Source organism: Lampetra planeri, chromosome 41, assembly GCF_965212315.1.
Source record: "Lampetra planeri chromosome 41, kcLamPlan1.2.h2, whole genome shotgun sequence".
Classification (NCBI taxonomy): Eukaryota; Metazoa; Chordata; class Hyperoartia; order Petromyzontiformes; family Petromyzontidae; genus Lampetra; species Lampetra planeri.
In genome coordinates this window covers 9,263,645-9,287,680 of record NC_136147.1, presented here as the reverse complement: position 1 = coordinate 9,287,680, position 24,036 = coordinate 9,263,645, and the positions used below count along the sequence as shown (strand labels likewise).

The window sequence follows — 24,036 nt, the reverse complement described above, 5'->3', positions numbered from 1 at the left end:
CTATAAAACTAGTTTTTATTTTGCCAGGTAAGGCGCACTGAGCTATGTAGCTCTTTTTCAGAAGCGACCTGGCCATAAATGATAGCTCAACGAAGTGGCTTATCACGTGGACATGTATAGCAGCCAAATACTCTAAACGCGTGTTTCTAAATGTGGAGGGGGAAACCGGAGGACCCGGAGAACAATCCACGCGACCACGGGGAGAGAGACACGCAAACTCAAAATATACAGCAGCAGGCGTCAGGGTCGTTATCGGACCCACGACCCCCTGCAGACGAGGCGAGGGAGCTGACATCTCGCCACTGCGGTGCTGTACAGCTCGGACGGCCTCTCGCAGCAGAGATAATTAATGCGAGACAAAATCGATGCCGGGCGTCGACCCATCCCACGACCGCTCTGTGGTCGATGAAATAGATGCAACATCACTTTGGGGGACGTCAAACAGCGACTGTGCCGCGTGGAGATTGGCCCCTGCCATCGGAAATTACCAATTTCACGACTGGCCCAAGCACTGCCCTCTTCACAAACCTCACATCTAACCGGCTACGGGCTTCCTCCACCTAAAATTAAATATTCTGACTTCCCTGTCAACTTCGTACATCTGCAGGAAGAGAGGTTGCACACTTTTTATTTCGCTGTCACCTATCTTGTCTTGGTAAAGTAATTCTACAAGAAATTTGGACAGAGAGAGAGAAAAAGCATCGTGATGAAGTTCCTCCCTCGGTCTCACCTGTGCGATGACATCAGCTGCCTATGGTCGAGGGTGTCGGTTGTAAACTCTGGTTTGGCAGTGCCCTCTGTTGGTTGATTCATCCGTTCAAAAAACCTGAACGGACGACAGCGGTGGTCTGTCTCGCTCAGTGCATGGCAAACGAACGCGCGGATTTGAAGTTGAAAATGACGTCCGGTAATGAACATAGAAAGCGATCGTATGACATTGTAGAAGACAAACTGATGAAGGATATGTGAAGCGGGTAGAGTGAATTGGGGTGGCTCATGTCAAACAAGCCAGCAACGTCGATACCTACCTCTCACTAGGTACGTTTTGAATCGTGTTGAGAATTACGATGTTATTGAAGCTTATGTTTGAGTCTGCATGTGAGGTGACGTTTGGCGAATCCCCATCTCGTCGTGAAGTTCTCCAGCGCAGTGAATTCATGGTGCCCGCTCGATCACAAATGGCTACACACAGTGCCGGATTAAGCTAGTGCGGGGCCTGTAGCATATGTTATAAAGGGGCCCTAAAAAACATAAATGTAAAAAAATTACTTGCATAGCAAAGTAATTGTATTTTTTTATTTGCTATACTGACTAACAGCCAGTCGTTCATAAAAGTTGAAGGTAGTATAGTACTATAGTAATAGAGCAAGTGCAGAATCACTGAACCGGAATTGATAGCTTGAAAGCATTTAGCGCGGGGCCCTTGAAAGTGCGGGGCCCGTAGCACGTGCAAGCTACTGCATATGTAGCTGCTACAACATGTGTAGCTCAATTTGTGTTCGTGGCCACCAGGGCTGGGTTAAGGCAAGCGTTTATTTTGTGCGCCCAGTGCCGGATTATCACAGGATCACAAGTAGCTACACATGTAGTAGCTACTACACGTGTAGCTACTGCAAGTGCAGCTACTACACGTGTAGCTACTGCAAGTGCAGCTACTGCACATGTAGTAGCTACACGTGTAGTAGCTACTACATGTGTAGCTACTTGTGATCCTGTGATAATCCGGCACTGGGCGCACAAAATAAACGCTTGCCTTAACCCAGCCCTGGTGGCCACGAACACCAATTGAGTTAATCATTTCCTGCTCAAACGAGCAATGAGAGAGCTCATTTTAGTTGGCCAGTCTCACTAATAGGATGACCATTGTTGATTTTCGACATGACGGTAACTCATTTTATTGACGCTGAAAGGGGTGATGGTCTGAGTTGACCCTCGACTGTGACTCGAACTTTGGAGATTGAATGGCAATGCAGATTTGTGCAATGTCACTTCGGAGTTAAAACTTGAAATTAACGGCCATTGTTTTATAAATGTTTTGACGTGCCAATCGCAGGGCATTGATTTTTACACGCATCTTTTGTGCATGCATTGTGAGCTGAAGAATTGATGGCGTGAATCAATGGATGCCATCGATGCACACATACACCCCTCATACCAATGCAGGATTCTTGTGAAAAAATACTGGAGGCTTTCCTGGATAGTGTGCAGTTCTAAATATTTGTTTTTGTTATAATTATTGGCATGACCAGTAGGTGAAAACATGGCTAAGGTGGCCGCCAAGGGAGGGAAGGCACCCGCCACAGGTGCAGAGTGGAGTGTTACTTTCCAGGACCGTGAAAAGATAGTGAAGGCTTAGTGAGGCATTCATTAATCCAGCAGTTGATTCATCGTAGCTGATGATAACAATCATTATTATAGGGGCGATAACATCCACTGTAAAATTAACTCCAGGCTTTCGTAATTCCTTCCGTAAACCAAAGTGGCTGTAGCGGGAATAGAACTGCTGACCTGAGTAAAAAACAAACGCGCATTGTGGCCTGGGGCCAGCGCGCTGTCCGGTAAACCACGTGTCGGGTCCATTCGATTCCAATTCGGCTGCGGTCTTGCTCGAACGATATGCGGTTATTTCACAGAACCGCCACTCATTGTATCGCAGCAAACAGTGGGCACAGAAACAAACCCGTGAACATTGACTCGTAAACAAACAAAAATCCTCATGCCCCCCCACCCCATGTATGTATTTGAATGCATACCACGTGTTTGTCTTTGTGTCTTTGGGAGCGGTAGAGTGGCTTGCGACCCGAGTTTCAGCTCTGGCTTTGCACATCAGAGGACTGTGGTATATATATATAATTACAAGACAGTCCAGATTAGCAGACGAGTCTGATGGGATGTTGACTTCTCTCAGACAACAGACTGGCAGACTCGGCTGGGGGTCTGTAGTCAGACTAAATTAAAAACATGAATCCAAACAACTGTGTTAGTTGAGATGAAATTCAGATGAAATGCAGATATATTTCTGATCAGTTTTTGTAAATAAAAAAAAACATCACAGCAATTGCACACGACTGTAGTATTTTATTGCCTTGTTAATCATCACATCTGAAATTAATGCTGTAACATTGCATGAACAAAATTAATCCTTTAGTAAAGCGATACCGATTTAAAAGTTGTTTATGGTGACATGGGGCAATACAATATTCTGCACCTAATCTAGGAATATTTGTGTTATCATCCGGCATCTCTATAAAAAAAATGTGTCCGTCCATCCGTCATGCTCTGTATCTACGAAACGGTTCGGTCAGAGTAAATCACGCATCAAGCCAAAAATGTTTCTCTTGCCGAGGATATTCACGGACAATTGCTGTCTTCCCTAATTAAACACATTTGGCACCCACATTTTTGAAAAATTAATTCCAACAAACCAATGGGAGCCGAAATCTTCCAGAAGAGTGAGTCGCATTTCATTGCAAAAGTCTACCGGTTAAAATGGGTTCCCCCATTGATGCATATTTAATGCATAGAGCGCCATCAATTCCATGGTGCTCTAAGGCTCGTATTGAATGGGACGCTGTAACACGGAGTGCCTTGCACGGGTGGTGCTCAGCCAATGAGTGTGAGCGTTGCGTCCATGGAGAGTTCAGTCACGTGTGGCGCCTCCGGTTGGATGGATTTTGACACGTCCACGAAAACGCTCAACGAGGCAGCTCCTCAGACCGTGCTCTGCCTTGCTACGGCGATGCGCTCTGGCTCGCGAACCACGACGTTCAATAGTAAAGCCCTCCGGAGTACTCTGCCCATTGACCGCGCCCCCCGACGTTTAGGCACGACCTCATCGCCCCTTGAGCCGAGCCTATGATTTTAGATTTGAAGCTTTCGTGACTGCAAGGATTCATACTCTTAGGTTTTTTCGCTAAAGTCACGTAGGTAAAAAATAAAATTACTAGAAACAAAAATAAAATTTATAGAATTTTTTTTATTTTGTTTCTATTAATTTTATTTTATCCGCAGAACGTGAGGAATAAAATTAATAGAAACAAAAGAATATTTTATTTTTTACCGTGACTTTACCGAAAAAACCTTAAGAGTACCAAGCCTATGACTTCACCACGGTAATGTCACGTGATTGGGCTGAATGGTGACGTCATCACGCTTGACGCCGACTACCCACGCAACTCGTGGTGACGTCACGCCACCACCCCGCTCATCTGCACGATGACATTAACCACATCTCACAGAACAGAAGCCAGGTTCACGTCATGCTCCCCTCCATCACCCGCCACCCCGGGCATGAACCATGCAAATATACGGGCAGTGCGAGTCCAGAGACTCCTCGACTTATGAACATTCGACTTACGAACTTTCAGAGATACGAACAAACCTGTCCGTATGTCCAGTTGCCTGTTTGGACCGAGAGTCGTAAGTTCAACCGCCGCGCAATAGATGGCGGTGGTGGCATCTACGTCTGCAGAACGTCAAGCACCAGTGGCATCAACATCTGCAGAACATGATGAACCAGTAGCATCTACATCTGCAGAAGGTGAAGAACCAGTGGCTTCTACATCTACACTAGACAATACAACTTTTAAAGCCATTCCCCGTGTTTAGTGTACACGCCGTACAACATTTGTGGAATCGACTTACGAACAAATCGCCTTACGAACAAATCGACTTACGAACAGACCTCTGGAACCCAAGCTGTTTGTAAGTAGAGGAGTCCCTGTACAGGAACCCCCCGCGACACGTCAGGGATGCGGTTCCTAAGAAATGCTCCTTAAACTCGAAATGACTCGCAGCAAACTCTCATTTCGCACAGACTTGTTAACAAAAAGGGTTACATTCATGTTGGCCAATAATCGATGCGTATAATTCGATACAATTTACCAGAGATGATTGAAGAGTTTTCTGATCGAGGCCTCTTGGGGTGGAGAGGGAGTGGAATTATTATGCAGACGAAAGCCACGCCTTCTTGGAATATCGACTGCCTTTCACCTGCTTTAAAACGCTTCGAAGCTTCTAATTTAACCTCTAGATTCATACTTTGCCTTCTCTTGCCAGAGACACTATCATCGTTTACTGTGCATTTTGCAATGATCTTTCCAAGCCTTTTGCAGTTATTTTAAGACCGTCACCTCGCGCAGGGGTCGGCGCCGCGTGCGGTGCCTCTTGAAGGACTGCTGCTCCGTGCCTTCCTTTATTTAAGGGACCCACCGTCTCGTATTCACGTTGCATTGCCAAAAGAAATGTCTCTTCTTCTTCACTTGGTTGCCGACCCCCTGACCTAACGCTACGCAGTATTTCTGCCGCGCACGTGCACAGCGGTCACGCGAAACGGCGGGCTGGTAGACGGAAGCCGATCACGGGCCGGAGGGAATTTCGGTGGTCGGCACCGCGCGTGTACAGTACGGTAGAGCCATTACATCGTAAATCAGTCCCGTTTTCGCCCGCATGCGTTCCTCGTTGACAAAAATAAATAGCACGAAAAATGTTGCGCAATTTTCTGAAAAAAAGAACGCATACGCAAAACGTTAACACTCATAGGGCAATACGTTCCCTAATTAATTGGCAACATGCACTTGAAACAACGCATCACGTGGTCACTTACAGCGGGGGATTCGTGTAACCTTTACAAAGCTTCCACAAAGAGGTCAATTGCTCCCTCTCTTCTAGTGCCCTCACTGCCTTTCGCCCACGTGGTGTGCGACTGAAATTCCTATGACAGCCCAGTGTATTGCTACAGTCCCAATAGCGGAATCAGTTCATCACACGGCTCATGGTTACAAGGTTGAGAGGGAGAGGTGGGAGAGCACGTGATGGTAAAAGAGTGAGATGTGAGGAGGTCAGAAATTGCATGGGGAGGAGTCGAGTGAGAGGAGAGAAGTAGGCAGCGGTGAGTGTCCATGGAGGACCATGAATACGGTGACACTGATATGAAATCGCGTTTACATTGGCAGCCACTGGAGAGACTGGAGTATCGGTGCGATTTGTCTCATTTACACGTGTGGGTAACAATTCTGGCAGTGGCAATTGAAGTATTTTGCTGCTGTAAATTTCCACATGATAAGCCACTTCGTTGCGCTATCACTTGTGGCCAGGTTGCTTCTGAAAAGAGCGATATAGCTCGGTGGGCTTTACCTGGCAAGATAAAAAAAATAGTTCATAGTTTTATTTGCATATTTTTGTTAAAGTAATTTATTTACCTTTCCCTATATTTTGCACCATCGTGTTTTTGTATTGTTGTTGTAACGTTCTGACCTGCCCCTACTGAACATCTGTGAACAAGAGCTTTATAGCTCATCGGATTCCTCCAGTATCAATACAGATTCAGATTCTGATGATGAGGCGTACACGAGTTTTTGGCAAAATTTTTCTGGAGGAAGTTTTCGAACCGATCCGAGATGACAGAACGCGAGAGTGGACAGCGAAGTTGGGTTTGTGTAGTCTATGGGGACATCCAGTTGAGAGTCATCAGCAAGGAAATTGTGATGGACATTACGAGGGAACATTTTTGGCAAGGGCGATGAGAAATATTCAGAGCATGTAAAATGCTTACTTGGCACGGGTTATTCGAAGTGCATAAGTTGATGATCCTGTTATACTAAGAGATTCCCAGTTTCTTCCGTATTCACATCTATTAAAAAAGCCAGAAATTAATTGTGGAGTTGCGCTCACATAGTGCTGCTCCCGGCTCAAACCACTCGTCCCTTTAACCGCCGTGCAGCATGACCATCGCCAATCGCTGGGTTAGTTGTCCTAGAGGAGCTATGACGAAATCAGTAATTAGCGGGGACAAACAATCGGGTTATTTGTGGACGCAGCAGTCGCTAAACTGATTCGGGCATCTGCTCAGATAGCAGCGCCAAGCCCGAATGCTGTCGCCGCGTGCGGGCGGGCGGGCGGGCGGGCGGCGGCGACGACACTAGAGCGGCGGCGACGAGGCTAGAGCGGCAGCGTGAGCTCAGCGTGCATCGGCTCTCCCCTGAGTCCGGCCAGAAGGTTCTCCGCGGTCATCACAGCCATCTTGCTCCGCGTGTCGGTCGTGGCGCTCCCAATGTGCGGCATGATCACTGCAGGAGTCAGAGTTTCAAATCGGGATTAGGGCACTACAGGGGTCAGAGTTGAAATCGGGATCAGCACACATAATGGCGGCTCCCACATGACCCAGTCGACCACACTGTGGCATTTCTAGGCTATGGAGAATAGTAGCTTGTTTATAATTTATAGCCCTTCGTTAATCCATTGCTAAATGAAGGACATCCTCTGCTATGTCAGTGATGGGGGTTGTTTGACCATACTTTTCCCATGCTCGTCAGTGCTGGTGGGTAAATAAGCAAGGGAGGCTCCCGGGGGAGATGCAGGACCAGTTCAGATATCACCCGCCACTGATGCCAGCCATGGCCACCAGTCGACCTCAAGTCGCCGGGTTCATCGCGCAGTGCGGCCGCCGCTGCGCCAGTGTGTGCTTGAGCGTGTGTGTGCACACACACATGCAAGCGTTGTTATTATCGACATTCGACGCTTTACATCACTGTTTATTTTCTCAATGCGCGGACCAAATCTGCCTCGCTCTCCAATTAGTGATGAGCGCCGCGGCGGTGTAGCCAGCATTTATAAAGAAGGGGCAAAAACATGTGAGGCTCGTGTTGGCACTGGGGTAATGCCAGGGACATTCTGTCTCACGAAGAGTGGGCTGTACCTCGGGGAGATTTTAGGGGTGGGACCCATGGCCAAATTTGGGGTCATGAAGACCTCCCTATTGGGTAGTGGGTGGCTACGCGTGGGTGGCTACGCGTGGGTGGCTACGCGTGGGTGGCTACGCGTGGGTGGCTACGCGTGGGTGGCTACGCGTGGGTGGCTACGCGTGGGTGGCTACGCGTGGGTGGCTACGCGTGGGTGGCTACGCGTGCACGTGCGCACGCAAGTGCGGGATGCGCCCATCGCTACTTGTCTGGCAATCCCCTGGAGAGTTCATCTTGTACTCAATCAAGTCAAAAAGCATTCCACTGTGAGCGAGTGCCCTGGGCACAAGTCAAACCTCAAAGTGTCTCCGCGCTCTCAGATGAGTATTTGTGCGGTGCTCGTCTCCATTGGCAGCCCTGAGCCAGCGGTGGAAATTCCACATTACTTGAGCGGAGGCCACTTGCAGATATAAGAGCATCGCGACTTTGTCACATAATTCAATTTTACACACCAAAGTTGAATCAATGCATGACTGGAATTTGAACCTTGCAACCTTCTTCCCACTGTAAGCAAAGCATCCTGCTGCAGCACTACTTGGCCAGATACATCGATTACCAATCAAATGTTAAAGTGTCTCCATGGCTGCACTGAGCAATTTCTTGTTCCTGAGTGCCCAAGTGCGACCGCACCTCGAGAAGCAAATACAGAGACATTGGGCAGAGTCAGTTTACAGGTTGAGGCGGTCCGTCATGGGCAGAGGGACACACAGGAAGGGATCTTGAGGCTCGACTGGAACAGGGGCAGGGTGTTGACAGCACGGACGGCGGGGTGAGGGGAGTTCCAGCAATGGCGACAGTGCAGGAGATTGAGCGACCTTCCTCCGAGCGGAGCGTGACCAGGGCGGGGCTCGACAGCAAGCGACGGCTGCTCGAGCGGGAGAGTGGACGGAGTAAGGCGAGATGGATGGATGTATGTATGTTGAACTTCGTTCGGAACAGTACGTAGCCAGACCGTGCTAATCGGAGGTGTGGGGGGAAGGGTAATAAACTAAACACAAAAAGCAGAGATGAGAGGGCAGGGGTGAGAAGTAGGCAGGGGAGGCTCCAGATGGATGAGGCGCTACGGACTCCCAATCGGGATCTGGAACTTGCAACCCGGTGCCGAGTCGGGTGCTACCTGGCCAGATCCTCGAAAAATTTACTTGGGAATTAAAAAGTTCTCTGGGCAGCTAAGAAGGGGGGGGGGGTGCGCTTGGCAGGACGCGGCTGAAAAAAAAAATTCCCGAGACTCCTTGAAGCCTTCCAGGTAAACGAGTGGAAACAAATAAATAAATAACATAAAGCACTGAACTAATCCTGCTCGGGTCATGCATTTTCTCAATTGAGATAAAACTTCACAGCGCTTCGCAATTCCAATGCTGGATGAAGAAGCCCTCCTGCACACTGTGTCAGTCCTGGTCGCTGTTGGACCAAACTTCACCACGTTGGTCACAGTGCGGTTTGATGGAGGGGCAGAGGCTCAGAACCCGTGGAGACATTACTCACCACCGATGTTAGACATGGCTGGGATTCAATCTCGGAGAGCTGTGGGTTTCATTGCGCAGCGTGCTAACCACTATACCACTGCTTCACCCAGAGTAGGCCATAGTCCAATAGTCAAGCAGTCTAGCCCTTCCAGAATATTATTACAAGATTAATCAAGAGAGATGTGACCACAGCATAAAAAAAGATACACGGTGGCCCTAAAATCTAAAACAATAATATATATGTCTATGTTATGTTTAGGCTATGGCCGTTATAGTGGACAGGTGGAACGCCGTACCACAGTTGCTGAGGCTGAGAAGGGGGTGGTCGGTGGGCAGGGGCTCCGGCGTGGTTACGTCCAGACCGGCCGCCGCGATCTCCCCCGACCTCAGGGCATCGTAGAGGTCATCTTGGTTCACGATGAGGCCCCTGGGGCAGACGAACGAAAACAAAAAATCTTTCCGCGGGAGCCAGAGCGGGGAAAAACCCAAGCACACGTGTTGGAAATATCAAAATTCCTCAGCGATTTTTTTAAAGGGCTAAGTTAATTAGAAACAAAAACGCAAGGGAGGATGCCTTTAATGGTGCAAATTGTACGCGCACGATCATCATCAGCATGATCAATCCACTGCTGGATGAAGGGCTCCGCAAGTCTTAGCCATCTCTCCCCATCCTGCGGTGTAATATGCACAGTTAAAACAATGACATCAATAGAGATTTGAAAGTGGCCTCTGTATCTAGTGCATAGCACTCACTCGTGTTTAAGCCTGGCCGGGTGGCGCTGTGGTCAAAGTACTTGACTGCAAGTTCAAATCCCGGTCTGTGGTCGACTCGATCATCATCCATCCGCGGCCAAAAAAAAAAAATTACCACTTGGTAATGGGCATTGACAGCGGTTGCCTTAACAGACACTTGCTGCCTCCAACCACAGGAATGAGGAATTTACACCACTGGCTCAGCATTGCCAACAGGAGACAAGAATTGCCCTATGATTGTTTGGGCAGAGAGAGGCTTTGGGTTTGTTGTTGTGTCTAATGGAGAAACTATGTAATGAATAAGGAGCCAGTATTACAAGTAGTCTTTCGCGACCAATATCATCCATATTACAGGTTTTTTGGGTTAGATGTCGTACTCAGATTGTAAATGTTGTGACTTTGCTCTCCAACACACCGGTGTGCTGTACTTGTACCAAATTGGCCACGTTCTGTTAACGTGACAAACCTTACTAGTTGGCTGTGTCGGGTAGTGGCGGGTTTAATGACACAGTTATATATTTAAGTGGGCTAACCCAATCAGCAGCCATAAAAATTATGTTTGAATCGGGGGGGGGGCGGGGGGGAACTCGAATGCACGCAGTAAGAATATTCACCGATGAATCATAAAGCAAATAACTAAATTGCCACAACTGCCTCAAAACTTGTGCGGGGAATTATCAAAGTACATTTTTGGCTGCATAACAATGGAATGTGAAAGACCATTTTACGTCAAAAAGATCCCCCCTTTCGTGCAATAAGTGCGTGGTAAAAACTGTTAAAATAGGGAATGGCATGCACATGCATGGTTTCTGTAATGTTTTCCAACGTGTTTGTCCTCGAAAATATTCAGCCATTTCTCGTAACGTCACGTATCACGCTGCACAATGACACGACGTCAAACTGCGCACGACGCGGCGAGATGACGCCACGCGTCACGTGATGTCTTTTCTTTCGGCACTGGATTTGCGGCTCCTTTTTAGCGCCGGCGTTCATTTTGATGTTTTTGGGTGACACAGCTCAAAAATTTGGCCGTTTTTTTTAGCGGGCAAGTGCCTAATGGCAACACGACTTTGCACTCAGGTTTCGTGCTTATCGGATCATCGCTCCAATACAAATTGGCACGCACGGTTGGCTATGTACGGTGCGAACGAAAGCCAATGGACATACATCGTTACGAGCGTCATCGTGCCCGCCTGTTACAATCAAGGACAGATGCCACGAACACTTTCATCCTCGGTCGAAAAGCCTCCCGAAAACTGTCTCGAAGGTTAATCAGGAGGCAGCGGAGGAAGTTACCGGCTGATGTTGATGAACACGGCGGAGCGTTTCATGCGGGCGAACGCTTCGCGGCCGAAGAGCCCCCGCGTGGCGTCCGTGAGCGCGCAGCTCACCACCACGAAGTCGGCCTCCCGCAGCAGCTCCTGCAGCGGCACTGCGCGTGGCGGCAACGGCGGCACGTCCGGCAACAAGGAAAATAATCAAGGCCCGTCGGACGCAAACTAAAGTCACCCAGCAGGGCGGAGGTGCTGTGGTTAAAGCAATGCGAGCGCACATCTTGATCACGTGTCGGCCTATGACCACTTTATAGCGTCATAAGAATTTACATTTGTCAAACCACTGCTGGATGTATGTTAGTTGAACTTCTTTTGCACCGTACGTAACCAATCGTGCTAATTCGAGGTGCGAGGGAAGGACAACAAACTAAATAGAAAAATCAGTTTGAAATGAGTTTTCAATCGAGATTTAAAAGTGCATAGCTCCAGTGGCTTCCCAATATCGGGTGAAGGCCTCCGCATGCAGCATCGATCACTGCAGATGTTGGAAGGGGCGGCCCAAGCTTGGTGAAGCGATCACTCGTCATTGGTGTTGCCATGAGCGGGAATCGAACTCGGGACGCTGGATTAATATAGAAGCGCACAAACCACTGCACCACCGCTTCTTCCCCGTTTACTGCTCTGGGGTTGAAGACAATTATAAACGACCTTGTGGGAAGTTAACAGTGGTCACATTACAGAGGGAATAGCATCCAACCAGGGGCATGTGGATTCTACATCACTGGCTAAGGGCCTCCAAGGAAAATGGGTAGAAGCCCTCATTGCTCATTGGAATATCGAGGACACTGACTTTGAGATGCACAAGAGGATAGGCAGCACGAACTACAAATCGGGAACACCGGTCAAGTAGCCGTGCGATTGAAAGCCCCGATTTTAAACCCGAATGTATCCGTGCACGACAATCACAGCAGCAGGTATCGGGAAACCAGGGCAGCGAGTGAAAATGCAGCTGGCGTGTTCGCCAACGTTGCAAACTCTCAAAGCATTTCCTGCACGTGGAGATTGAACTGACCCCAGCTTAATCAGTTTCCAACCCCGAAGAAAAGAAAAAAAACGGAGCATGCCGAGTAATATTCGGGCAGTCGTATTGCAGCTCTCAGAGAGTGGGGGGGGGGGGAAAGGATCTCAAACGGAAGGCTGCATATTCAAAGGAAATAATTAAGCCTATTTTGGGGTTGTGGCGTCAGTTGCCGTGCCATTAGGCAAAAGCTACCTGTCTTTCTACTGCCCCGTGATTAAAGGTCAGACCGGTGCGTTGAGTGAAGCAAGGTCTCCCCCCCCCCCCTCCTTGGCGTCATCTTAATTGGCCTGAACCGTAGCCGGTCATTAAATCTATTAGCGATCGCACATCGAGCCAAACACACATTCCTTGTGGATCAGATGACCCGCAGTACAGCTCGGAGATTCATAATTAAGCACTACCCTTTAAAGAGTGGAAGCACAGTAGGAAACTGAGATTGTTGAAATGTATGTTTTAAGATGTAACTTAACATGTTTGAATTGTACTTATGTTCGTTTGCATTTAAGCACTAGCCACTTCTGCAGTTTGCAGGCATTTCTGTGTCTGCACTTGGAAATAAATCAGTATGGCTCTGAACAAATGAGCAACAGCTCATCTCCCATGTGCAGCCCTGAGCCACTGTCGAAAATTCCACTTCTCACGAACTGTAATGATCCAGATATAATAATAATGATGGCCCGAGTCGATCCTTGACCGGGATTTGAACTTGCATCTTTTCCGCTCGTTCGTCAAACACTCTAACCGCAGCGCCATCCAGCCACTAATGTGAGTGCAGCTTCACGTTAACTTGCTTCCCAGATGGCCAATACACCACTCGATTGTTTATTAAGAAAAACTTCTAACTTTTTACCTTTGTAGTGGAACTGAGCAACAGTTGGCGATTAATTGTTTTAAGCTCTTGGCCCGGGAACAAGAACCCACATCTGCCTTGAGAAAGCCAGGCAGATGCTCTTCTAACCGCGAGGCAACGAAGCTCATTAGGCCCCTCTCATCTCGCACGGCTGCAAAATTGCTCCATTCCGTCTTCGGCCCGCTTCCACAGGAAATCTCTTGGCAGGACGCGGAGTCACACAATTGCACATGCCACTGTTCTCCTCTCCGCCACAGGCGGTGGAGAAAGTTGCCAGGATTTTACTCCACTTGGTGCCACACAGCTCTGCGCTCAGCTCTCGCAGGGGACGACGGATCTCCTGCAAACGCCGTCGCGACGTAATGCCGCTTCCCTGTGAATGCTTCGGCACTGTGAATAAACTGACGTGCTGTGTCGTCTCTCAGGTGAGTGGCATCTGAACGTGATGAGGTAGGTCCATATGCTGGGGCAATAACAGCTCGACGTCTGACGATTTTGCTTCACATGCCTGGAGCTCCTTTACAAACTGAATTTATACGGTATGACCCACAAACCCATCGGAGGGCTACACAGCACAACTGCGAAAGCCTAAACTATAAAAAAGAAAAATTACCGGGAAAGGCCCACTGAGCTATATAGTTCTTTTTCAAACGCTACCTGGCCACAAATTATAGCTGAACAAAGTGGCTTATCATGTGGAAATTTATAGTAGCCAAATACTCTAAATGCACGTTTCTAAATGTGGAGGGGAAAACCGGAGGACCCAGAGAAGAGTCCACACGACCACGGAGAGAGACACGCAATCTCCAAATATACAGCAGGCGTCAGAGTTGAGATCGAACCCACGACCTCCTGTATACCGGGCGAAGTAGTTAACATCTCGCCATTACGGCGCTACTACGTGCGTGGTAGCAGTCCCAACTTCTGCATCGATGTCCGTGGATTTGCGGCTAGCCGGGCCACTTTGGAATTGTGTCCTGCTGCGACGTACTACAACTGCAATCCGGAAATGAATGTTTGATCCTCACAGAACTGAGCGCCCAGCCTCTGCTCCACGTCCGGCTTTGGGTTGCGTCCCGTGTACAGCACTCGCCGCACGCCGAACGGCTTGAGACGCTCGCACACCGCCACCCCTGGGACGACGCGGGGGGGGGGAGGGAGGGGGGGAGACACGAGAGGGGGGTTTGCGATGTTCACGACGACGCACAAGGCAACAAATGGCCACCGGGGCCGCTCTGTTTGTGGGTTTAATCCGAGCCTCGTTCAATCCGAGCTTTCGAGGGTCAACAGCCAGCGTTGCGCATAGAAGTACATTTAATGGCATGCAATTGATAAAAGTAATCGGCTTAATTAAGAAGTGCAAGCATACGGACTGTTTAACGCGGGAGGAAACTGAAGTACACAAGAATGAACTGGTCATCGATCTTGACAACCTTGTGTCTGCAGAGAAAAATCTACCGTTCTATCCTGGGGGGCCAATATTCCCAAACTGCTGTTGACCTCCAATAAAAGTAACCCTCACTTTAGGAACATGGGCTGAGGTCCTTCCCCCGCACCTCCGATTAGCACGGTTGGTTACGGACGGTGTAAAAGAAGTTCAACATACATATACAACCTACTTCTTGCGCTGGAATCAGCAAGGCTCCCCTCCTAACACAGCAGGTGGGTGCCTCACGTGTAACAGCGATGACCTGAACTACCCTCCTAATCCACCAACCCCCCCTCCCCCCAAACCCCAATGCAGGTCAAAGTTGAGTGCCACCACGCATGGATTTGGGGCCAAATTACAACCTTCATCTGGACCCAATAAACGGCAGGGCACGGGGGAAAGGGCACGGGGGGGGGGGGAAACGAAAGTCTTACCAATGCGGCCCAGCCCCACCACACCCACAGTGCTGCCACTCAGACCCTGGCCACACATCCACATGGGCTTCCACGTGCCCCATCCTCCACTGGGAAAAGGGGGTGGGAAGGGGGTGGCACGGGGGGTGGGGGGTGCGGTGGAGGGGGGGGGGGCAGGAGGATTGAGTTACAGAGTTACGTGCCACTGTGTGGGTCTTCACGGACGCGCTGCTGTCCAGCCCTCCGCAGTATTCAAGGGGTCGTACTGACGCGCTATCTTTGGGCCCGGCCGCGATGCCCGGGCGTTTCGCTTTGCATGCCGGCAAACATCGTCAAGAACCCGGGGGCGGGGGGGGGGGCGGGGGGGGGGAGTCGAGGCATTTTGCTCCCAAGCACGTGGAGCGAAACGTCGGACAACGTGCCGAACAAAACGCGGCATGACCCGAGATCGCAGCGGAGAGCCGTAGGATTGAGTTACACCCCACCACTGAGAGGGGCTGTGCCGCTGCCGCGTATTTATTTACACCGCCGCCACGGGGTTTAACTCGTCAAACATTCCGCTTCCACTAAGCGCTTTCAAAACGACCTTTCTCCGGCAACACCGCTTCTGCGTTTGTTCCAGCGCTTATCTGCCAAAGCACTGTGCTTGCCGCGCGAGATTCATCGATATTACACCTACGTGACATATTGTCTTGCTCATAAATTAGCTATTACACTTGCACCTGTATCCAGCAGGGTAGTAGTAGTAGTAGTATAGCCCTGTTAGAGCAGGCAGCTCAAATCATGATTGGATTTTAAATCAAGATCAAGGGGTTGACTCAGCTCATCACCCTCGTGGGACTGATGTATTGGGTACCACTTTGTGACGAGTTAGCAGTGGTTTTCTTGTGAAGAGGCTGCCACCATTATGTATGTTGAACTTCTTTCACACCGTACATAGCCAACAGTGCTAATCGGAGGTGCAGAAGGACAACAAAGTAAACACAAAAAATCATCACTGTCGTTATCAGCCATGATCAATTTACTGCCAGATGAAGGCCTCCTCAATCTAACACCATTTTTCGCAGTCCTGCAATGGAACAATCCATATGGCTAATTTTATTGCTCCATCTCCGTGGTTAAGAGCATGTTCCCTCCTACTGAACATCTGTGAAAAAGAGCTTCATAGCTCATCGGATTCCTCCATATAAATATTCTAATTCGGATTCGTTGGCTGCCACTCTTTCATTCGTCTCGACCATCGACTATCGACCATCATCCCTGCTATTGAAGTGCTGAACTTAATATACGTCTCTCGGTGGAACGCAACATATAATCAACCGATTCTGGGACTCCGACTGATATGAGCTTACCAACCATTCCATTATAGGACCATAGAGCTTGGACGATCATTGGCGTACGCAGATTCTGACTGCTCTCTCATGCGTCGGTGGTTTGCCATGCCTCCGAATAATTCTCTCTCACTACGGGGGGGGGGGGTGGGGGGCTCGAGAATGGGAGGAGGGGGGTTGGTAAACATGAACTGCGCACATTACAAATTCTGCGCATTTGGCACTGCCCATCGCTCGTTTGTGCACACGGAGACACCGAGTTTTGGCATGTTTGTCAAATTTGTTTCTCAATAGCACTGAAGCCAGTGTGCTTCCCCACCGAGTCAGTTTGCATTGACGTCCAAGGTCAAATTCCTGCAGCTGTCCAGTAATGCATGGAACGAATTATCAAAATTCAGAGTAATCTACAAAGTGTTTGTTAACACAGCCTGCGGTGTGACACGCACCAGACTATTCCCACTTCGTGCCCGTATCACAGAACCGAATATTATCACAAACAGATTGTAAAAATAGGTTATAATTGACAAATAATATCACGTTGATATTTGCCAAAACTGAATATGGTCAGATGTATGTGTGTTGAACTTGTTTCGTACCGTACGTAGCCAACCGAGCTAATCAAAGGCGTATGATTTGATAACACATCTTAAATGGCCTTTCACTTTATTAATCTAAGGAGCATTAAGCCACATTATTCTGTCCAGGCAGTCCCCAGGTTACAGAAGGGTTAGCTTCTCCAGAATGATCCATAACCCGAATTTTCCGTATGTCGGAAACTGAAACATTTCCCCCCAAAATGAAGATAAAATCCCACAGCCGGAAATAGTTGCGCCTCCCCTACCCGATTACTAGTTCGTTTTCTCTCGATATCATACAAAAGGAAAATAATTACATAACGCTACGAAAAATTCCTTAATCCTAGTGCAGCTCGGGCTTCGTGAAGGCGGCGTTTGGTGGAGTGAGGTGTGCAAGGTGAGCCACCTGACATCTCGCTCCGCGGTGTTCATCCGCGATCTCACCGTGCTGCGCCATTTGCGCTTGCGTAACAAACGCAAACATTTCCGCATGCTGAACATTTTTGTTTACACGATTTATGGAAGCATTTCCGTAAAGTCGGATTTTCGTAAGTCGGGTCTTCAGCAACACGAGGACTGCCTGTATGTGTCACATTCAAGAATTGTAAATAGTTATTTGATCTTGGGTGTAGCAGTGCCAAAATGTTTAGCGCACTGCGCCATGGACCTGCCAATCTTGAGTTCGATTTCTGGCCACCGCAGCGAACGTCAGCGGCGAGTGATATCTGAACCTGTCCTGGGCTTCCCTCTCCACCGACAAGCACTCTCCCATGTGGTGAATATGGTCAGTCCACATGACCAACACGGCCTTCAGCCAGTAGCGGATTGATACACGACTGTAAATTATACATACAAGTTAGAGAAATCGTATTAAATAAACTGCTAGTAGCAGGTAATTAAAACTCGCAAGATGCTCTATTAAGCATCAACTTACAATCAACAGTTCGAATACAGCAAACCCTTGCCCATCGCGGGGCTTACGTTCTTGAAAATAGTCGCAATCGGCAAATCCGCGACCCGCAAACTCAAAGGCAAATGGGAAAACTCGTTAGTTGTAATTACTGACGGAACGTCGTACTCAGATTGTAAATGTCGTGGCTTGGCTCTCCAACACACAACCGGTGTGCTGTACTAGTGACGAATTGGCATGTTCCGTTTACGTGACAACCCTTACTGGTTGGCTGTGTCGGGTGGTGGCAGGTTTAATGACACATTTATATATTTACGCGATTTAACCAAAAAAACCTCTATTATGGATGATATTGGTCGCGAAACCCAACGTGTTAAACTGCATCTCACAAACTCTGTGGAACCACAGCTCAGCTAGAAGGCAGCCAGGCATTGAGCTGGCACCAACAATTGCCAAAGCTCTGCAGTTCTCTTTATATTAAGGCGTTATCGGCCAATTATTGAGTGTTTATATATAAGTGGAATGAAACTGGTGCGCCTGAAGAAAGCCCACGCCAGTGAGAGGGGAACACTCTCTGCTCTAGAGAAGGGACACAGACGATATTAGTCCACACTTTGCTGTGCCACCTTCTCCTGGCGAGCCAGGATATGGCACCTCGACTAGCCCGGGAAGGGAGTTTTTGAAAAATGTGTGCAATTCACCAACCCTCGCCTCCACAGTGCTGAATTACTGGCATGCATAACCATACCACCACCCAGTTCTGTTCACTGTATATGAATACATCCTCCGCTATTCAATCTGCAGCTCAACCATCCAGTCTGAAGCTACTCTTGCATCAGGGAAACATGCTACTTGGCTGCAAATGCAGCAGTTGTGCACCCTAGTTTTCCGTTGCTTCAAGTGTGCACAGGTAGCATCGAGCGACTGGTCAGGCCATTTCACCAATGCAGACGGATCACATTCTCAGCAGCAGCAGCAAGCAGCAGCAGGTGGCAGAATTATTCCTCTTTGCCGAGCGTCAACCGCAGCGCTACAGCGATACGGCGTGACAAGAGATCCATTAGCATCACTCGGCCACGATGCACCAGATACCCCTGTGCAAAGACACGGCGGGGGCACGATGACGCCCACGTGTGAAGTCTTAGTTGACGTGTCGGGTTGCAAGATGGATCGCCGAGTCCCTGAGAACAGAGCGGTTCACCCTTTTCAGCACGGCAGCCCCCCCCCCCCCAGCTATAACTCTACGACTCGAGTATTTTGTGCAGCTGCTATTGGCAACCCCTCTGAGATATTTTGTATCCACCTACCCGAACCCTAGGGATCCGCAGACCCTAATTAAGAACCCCCCCCACGCCACCTTGACAGTACGCAGGTAATGATGCATCGAGTCATCAGTTTAAATCAATGCTTACGATTCTGGTGCCCGGCCAAAGCCCTCATTGTCCCCCCCCCACGTGTTGTGGGAGGGTCACCCTGGGCCTCACCTCTTGACCTCGGCCGCAGCCTCCACCAGCCTCCGCGACGTGGCGAGCAGCAGACCCACGGTGAGCTCAGCGGTGGCGTCCGTTAGGACGTCGGGGGTGTAGCCGACACGGATGCCCCTGTGGCGAAACAGCGTCGGCACACACAAAGCACCTCCCGTCAACGTTACACCGTTGCCCTTCGCTTAAATGAACCCTCTCGCGCATCGTGGTGTCCGGTGTGGTGGGGACACTGCTACGATTTGTTTGCATTTCAGCCACGGTTGCTCGTGCCTGCAAACCTGTGGCGCACGTAATTCTCCCCTCCCATAGAACGTCACCTATTCAGGGTTGCGATGGAGTGGCGAGCGATACGACCACCAGGGCGAGCATCACCGGTTAAAGCAGAGCTTGGCATTCGAGGCGGCGGCGCCTGACGGAAGCTCAGTGTCCACTGTAACGGACACGATTCAGAATTGTGATTAAATTCGGTGAAAGTTTTCAAACATATTTGGGAGAATCCTTCGACTCAAATCATATGATAGCAGCAACACAATGTTCGGTTTTGGGTGCCCAGAAGAGTTCTATGTAATTTAGCAAGCCGCTACCAAGCCTGTTCTATGGACAAAGAGGATATATATATATTTTTTTTAACCACAGCCCTTGATTTAAAAAAAAATAATTGGAAGAGTGAACCGAAAACTCGTTATATATTTCACAGCTTTTAGAGACCAGGCCGAGATCATTAACGATATCAGGAAGTACCGACTGAGCGCTCACACCTCCGACTCAGCAGGCCGCCCCTCCGGCCAGGTGATTGGTAACGGAGGCGCGGTGTCACCGAGCTCACCTCTTCTTGCACTCGTCCAGAGAGAGGTGATCGAACCCCACCGACATGGTGCTGATCACCTTGAGGCTTGGGCCTGCTCGCGTGAATGGAAAACCGCGCTCAGCAACCCGCAGTGTTTCACTTTTCATTCAAATTAAAAAAAACTAATGGGATAGAAAAAAACATCGTTATACATATTATAGATGACCAATTTACCGAGAATGCACCTGACCTCATCAGATCTCGGAATCTAAGCAGGTGTGAGCCTGCACATTGCTTACATGGGCGACACTACGCATGCCGGGTTGTTATAGACGAGGCTGTGCTAAGTGGTTGGCAGCCGGTGGCAGTGAAGCATAATTGCCCTGTGATTCTATGCTCCCATAACTATGACTGAAGTGACCAGCATGGTGAAGTATGGTCAAAATAACTCCCACAACCCACAGTGGGGAAGCTGCCATCCAGCAGTGTACTGACACACAGGGCTCTACGTGTACAGTACAGTACCTTTCGGTTACAAGACATGAGGCCAGTGAAAATCTTTTGGAGGTGGTGCAGTGGTTTAGGTGTGTTATAAAAACTAGAAAAAATTACCTCCAAAATGACATCCCTACATATTACTGGGATGATTTTTGATTGTTCGACCTAATTTTTGGAACTGCACAGGATGTAATGGCCACACCAAAGCCCAGTATAGTTTGCGTAATAATAAAAATATTATTTTAAAAACAAGTCAAAACGCGCACATTTTCACGTAAAGACAGTTAGCATGACAATGGTGGCACAGTAGTCAAGTCGAGCCACCACAACCTCTCCTGATCCACTAAACACTCTTCCAAAGCAATGCATTTTTGATTTCTGCCACCGTGCCTGGCAGAAGAAAATTACAATTTATCCAAACTTTAAGTGAGGACTTTCATTCAATTATGTTTGCATTACAGAACCTCCCTCTGCAGCACCATCTGGTTTCAGCACAACAAATCCACTGGGTAGACACCACAAGTGTTTTTTTTCAGTATCGTTTATTGCAAACGACAGCACTCTACTGCCAGTTATTGCATTGGTAGAGATGCCGCGTCAGTCCGATAACACCACTAAAATATCATCGAGGAATATCGTCATCGTTATCGGCCATGTGTGCCGGTGCCACCGCCAAGGTTTGCTAATTATTATCAAATTACATCACTGGGTAGAAAGCCACATAGCAGCATTACCTCCAACTGTGAAACTACTCTCAGACTATGCTCGTCTGTGAAATGTAGCGCCTTTGGGATCGTGTGTATTCCAAATGTACTGATTCATAACAGATGCCTGTGCCATTAGAAACTGTCCACCACCTGACACAGCCCAATGATTTTTCACATGTACAATCTTCTAATTCTCTAATTCTAACTGTTTTAGCTCACCGGTGAGTTGAAAAACAATCCTCACAACCGTACGCATGTATGTTGAACTTCATTCGCACTGTACACTAGCCAATCGGAGGTGCGGGGGAACGACAACAAACTAAACACAAACAAGCAGTTCTAAAGAAATACATTTTCAATCTGGATTTTACAGTGCAGAGCTACAATGGCTTCCTAATATCGAAAGGAAAAGTGTTCCAGGCGGCCGCAAAAGTGCATCTGAAAGTGCACGATGTAATAACCGTCTTTGTTCGATGGTTAGCCATTTATCAATGTACTTTTAAATCTAGATTGCAAACTCATCTCTTTAGAACTGCTTTTTGTGTTTAGTTTGTTGTCCTTCCCCCCCGCACATAAGATGAGCACGGTTGGCTACAGTGAGGGAAAAAAGTATTTCATCCCCTGCTGATTTTGTACGTTTGCCCACTGACAAAGAAATGATCAGTCTATAATTTTAATGGTAGGTTTATTTGAACAGTGAGAGACAGAATAACAACAACAAAATCCAGAAAAACACATGTCAAAAATGTTAAATTGATTTGCATTTTAATGAGGGAAATAAGTATTTGACCCCCTCTCAATCAGAAAGATTTCTGGTTCCCAGGTGTCTTTTATACAGGTAACGAGCTGAGATTAGGAGCACACTCTTAAAGGGAGTGCTCCTAATCTCAGCTTGTTACCTATATAAAAGACACCTGTTCACAGAAGCAATCAATCAATCAGATTCCAAACTCTCCACCATGGCCAAGACCAAAGAGCTCTCCAAGGATGTCAGGGACAAGATTGGAGACCTACACAAAGCTGGAATGGGCTACAAGACCATCGCCAAGCAGCTTGGTGAGAAGATGACAACAGTTGGTGCGATTATTCGCAAATGGAAGAAACACAAAAGAACTGTAATTCTCCCTCGGCCTGGGGCTCCATGCAAGATCTCACCTCGTGGATGTGGTGGAGAGTTTGGAATCTGATTGATTGATTTCTTCTGTGAACAGGTGTCTTTTATACAGGTGTAGTGGTGATACGCGCTGGGTGTATATGTCGTGTGCCAGCGCGTATGTACGGGTGTGTGTGCGGTGACGCGCGCTGACGGGGAGGAGCAGGCGTCAGTGCGCGGGTGGGGGTAGTGCTGCTGATTGGCTGTGTGCCGGTGACGCGCCCAGAGGGAGTGATCGGGTAGCAGCGCGGTGTGATTGGTCGGGGAGTGGAAACACGCGCTGAGCGGAACCGGATCGTAAGGATAGCGCGTGGGGATTGGGTAACTGAGGAGCGGTGCCGACGTTGAGGTCCGCATCCGCTCCGCCTCCCGGGAAGAAGGGGTATATAAGGTGATGCACAGAGGAGCAGGGGGCAGAAGTGGAACCATCTAAGAATGAAGAGGAAGGTGCAGAGATAGAGCCCGGAGAGGAGAGTAATGGAGAGTAGAAGCTGAGTAATGTATAGTGTGTAGCCAGCGAGATAGAACGGTCTACACGAGCTGAGTAATGTATAGTGTGTAGCCAGCGAGATAGAACGGTCTACACGAGCTGAGTAATGTATAGTGTGTAGCCAGCGAGATAGAACGGTCTACACGAGCTGAGTAATGTGTAGTGTGTAGCCAGTGAGAGAGAACGGTCTGCACGAGCCGAGTATGCATACGGTGTAGCCAGCGAGAGAGGAAGGTCTGCACGAGCCGAGTATGCATACGGTGTAGCCAGCGAGAGAGGTGCAAAGTCTACACGAGGCGAGTGGAGAGTGTAGCAGAGGCGCAGAGTCTACACGAGGCGAGAGAGGAGTGTAGCCGAGGCGCGGAGTCTACACGAGGCACAGAGAGCCGGCAGCACAGAATCCAGAGTCAAGAGAAGCGCATTGTAAAGAAGAGAGGCCACGCGTTGTATTGTTACAAGTCAAGATTTAATAAAAGAAGTGTGTTCCCGTCAAGGAGTTTCCTGCCGTCATTTTCCAATACTTCATCTGGCGTCAGAAGTGAAACGGGCTTCCAAGTATGGAGACGAGGAAGACCCGTAGGACCCACGGGATTGACCGCGAGGAAGACCTGGACGACTCGGGGCCGCTGGTGGCGGGGGGTGAGGAAGAGGACTTGCCCACGCTGCAGGGTCCGTCGACGGCGCCGGCCGAGCGACCGGGGACAGACGCCGGGCTTCGTGAGGCGCACTCCCGACTGGCGGAGCTGCTGCTCGCCGCCGCGTCCATCTTGGCGGAGATCAGCTCGTCGGGAGGAGCGGGGACGGTGGGGGACATTTTACAAGGTCGCCCCGCAGATTCCCGCCAAAACGAATGGGGGATTCCCGCCATTGCGCCTGGGCCTACTCAAGGCGGGAACGGCGAGCGCCACGTGGTGGTGGGTTCCCAAGCGCGCGCATCGACGTCATCAGCGCGCGAGGGGGTCCGCCATCTTACGTCTGCTGCTGAAGCCGCCATCTTAGACACCGACGGACAGGCGGAGAGGAACCACGAGGCGGATGACTTCATTTTTCAACAGCGCCTGCCCACGTTGTCAGCCTTCAAGGCGGAAGGCGGAGA

General features: G+C 49.1%; 1 protein-coding gene across 2 annotated transcripts in view; it reads right to left on the bottom strand.

Annotated features, from left to right (window-relative positions):
* Positions 1-3,058: 3,058 nt before the first annotated feature.
* Positions 3,059-24,036, bottom strand: part of GRHPR (glyoxylate and hydroxypyruvate reductase) — a 36,270-nt gene continuing 15,292 nt past the window's right edge. Inside the window, exons 3-9 of one of the 2 annotated variants that reach the window (XM_078613545.1) lie at positions 20,132-20,204; positions 19,306-19,422; positions 15,027-15,115; positions 14,192-14,296; positions 11,255-11,390; positions 9,502-9,632; positions 3,059-5,500 (exon numbers count right to left, since the gene is read on the bottom strand). In XM_078613545.1, the coding sequence (XP_078469671.1) occupies positions 5,358-5,500; positions 9,502-9,632; positions 11,255-11,390; positions 14,192-14,296; positions 15,027-15,115; positions 19,306-19,422; positions 20,132-20,204 (794 nt within the window). In that variant the 3' untranslated portion in view covers positions 3,059-5,357. Of the gene's footprint in view, positions 5,501-6,084; positions 7,068-9,501; positions 9,633-11,254; positions 11,391-14,191; positions 14,297-15,026; positions 15,116-19,305; positions 19,423-20,131; positions 20,205-24,036 lie in introns of those variants that run through there. The other variant, XM_078613546.1, reaches the window with a different exon arrangement.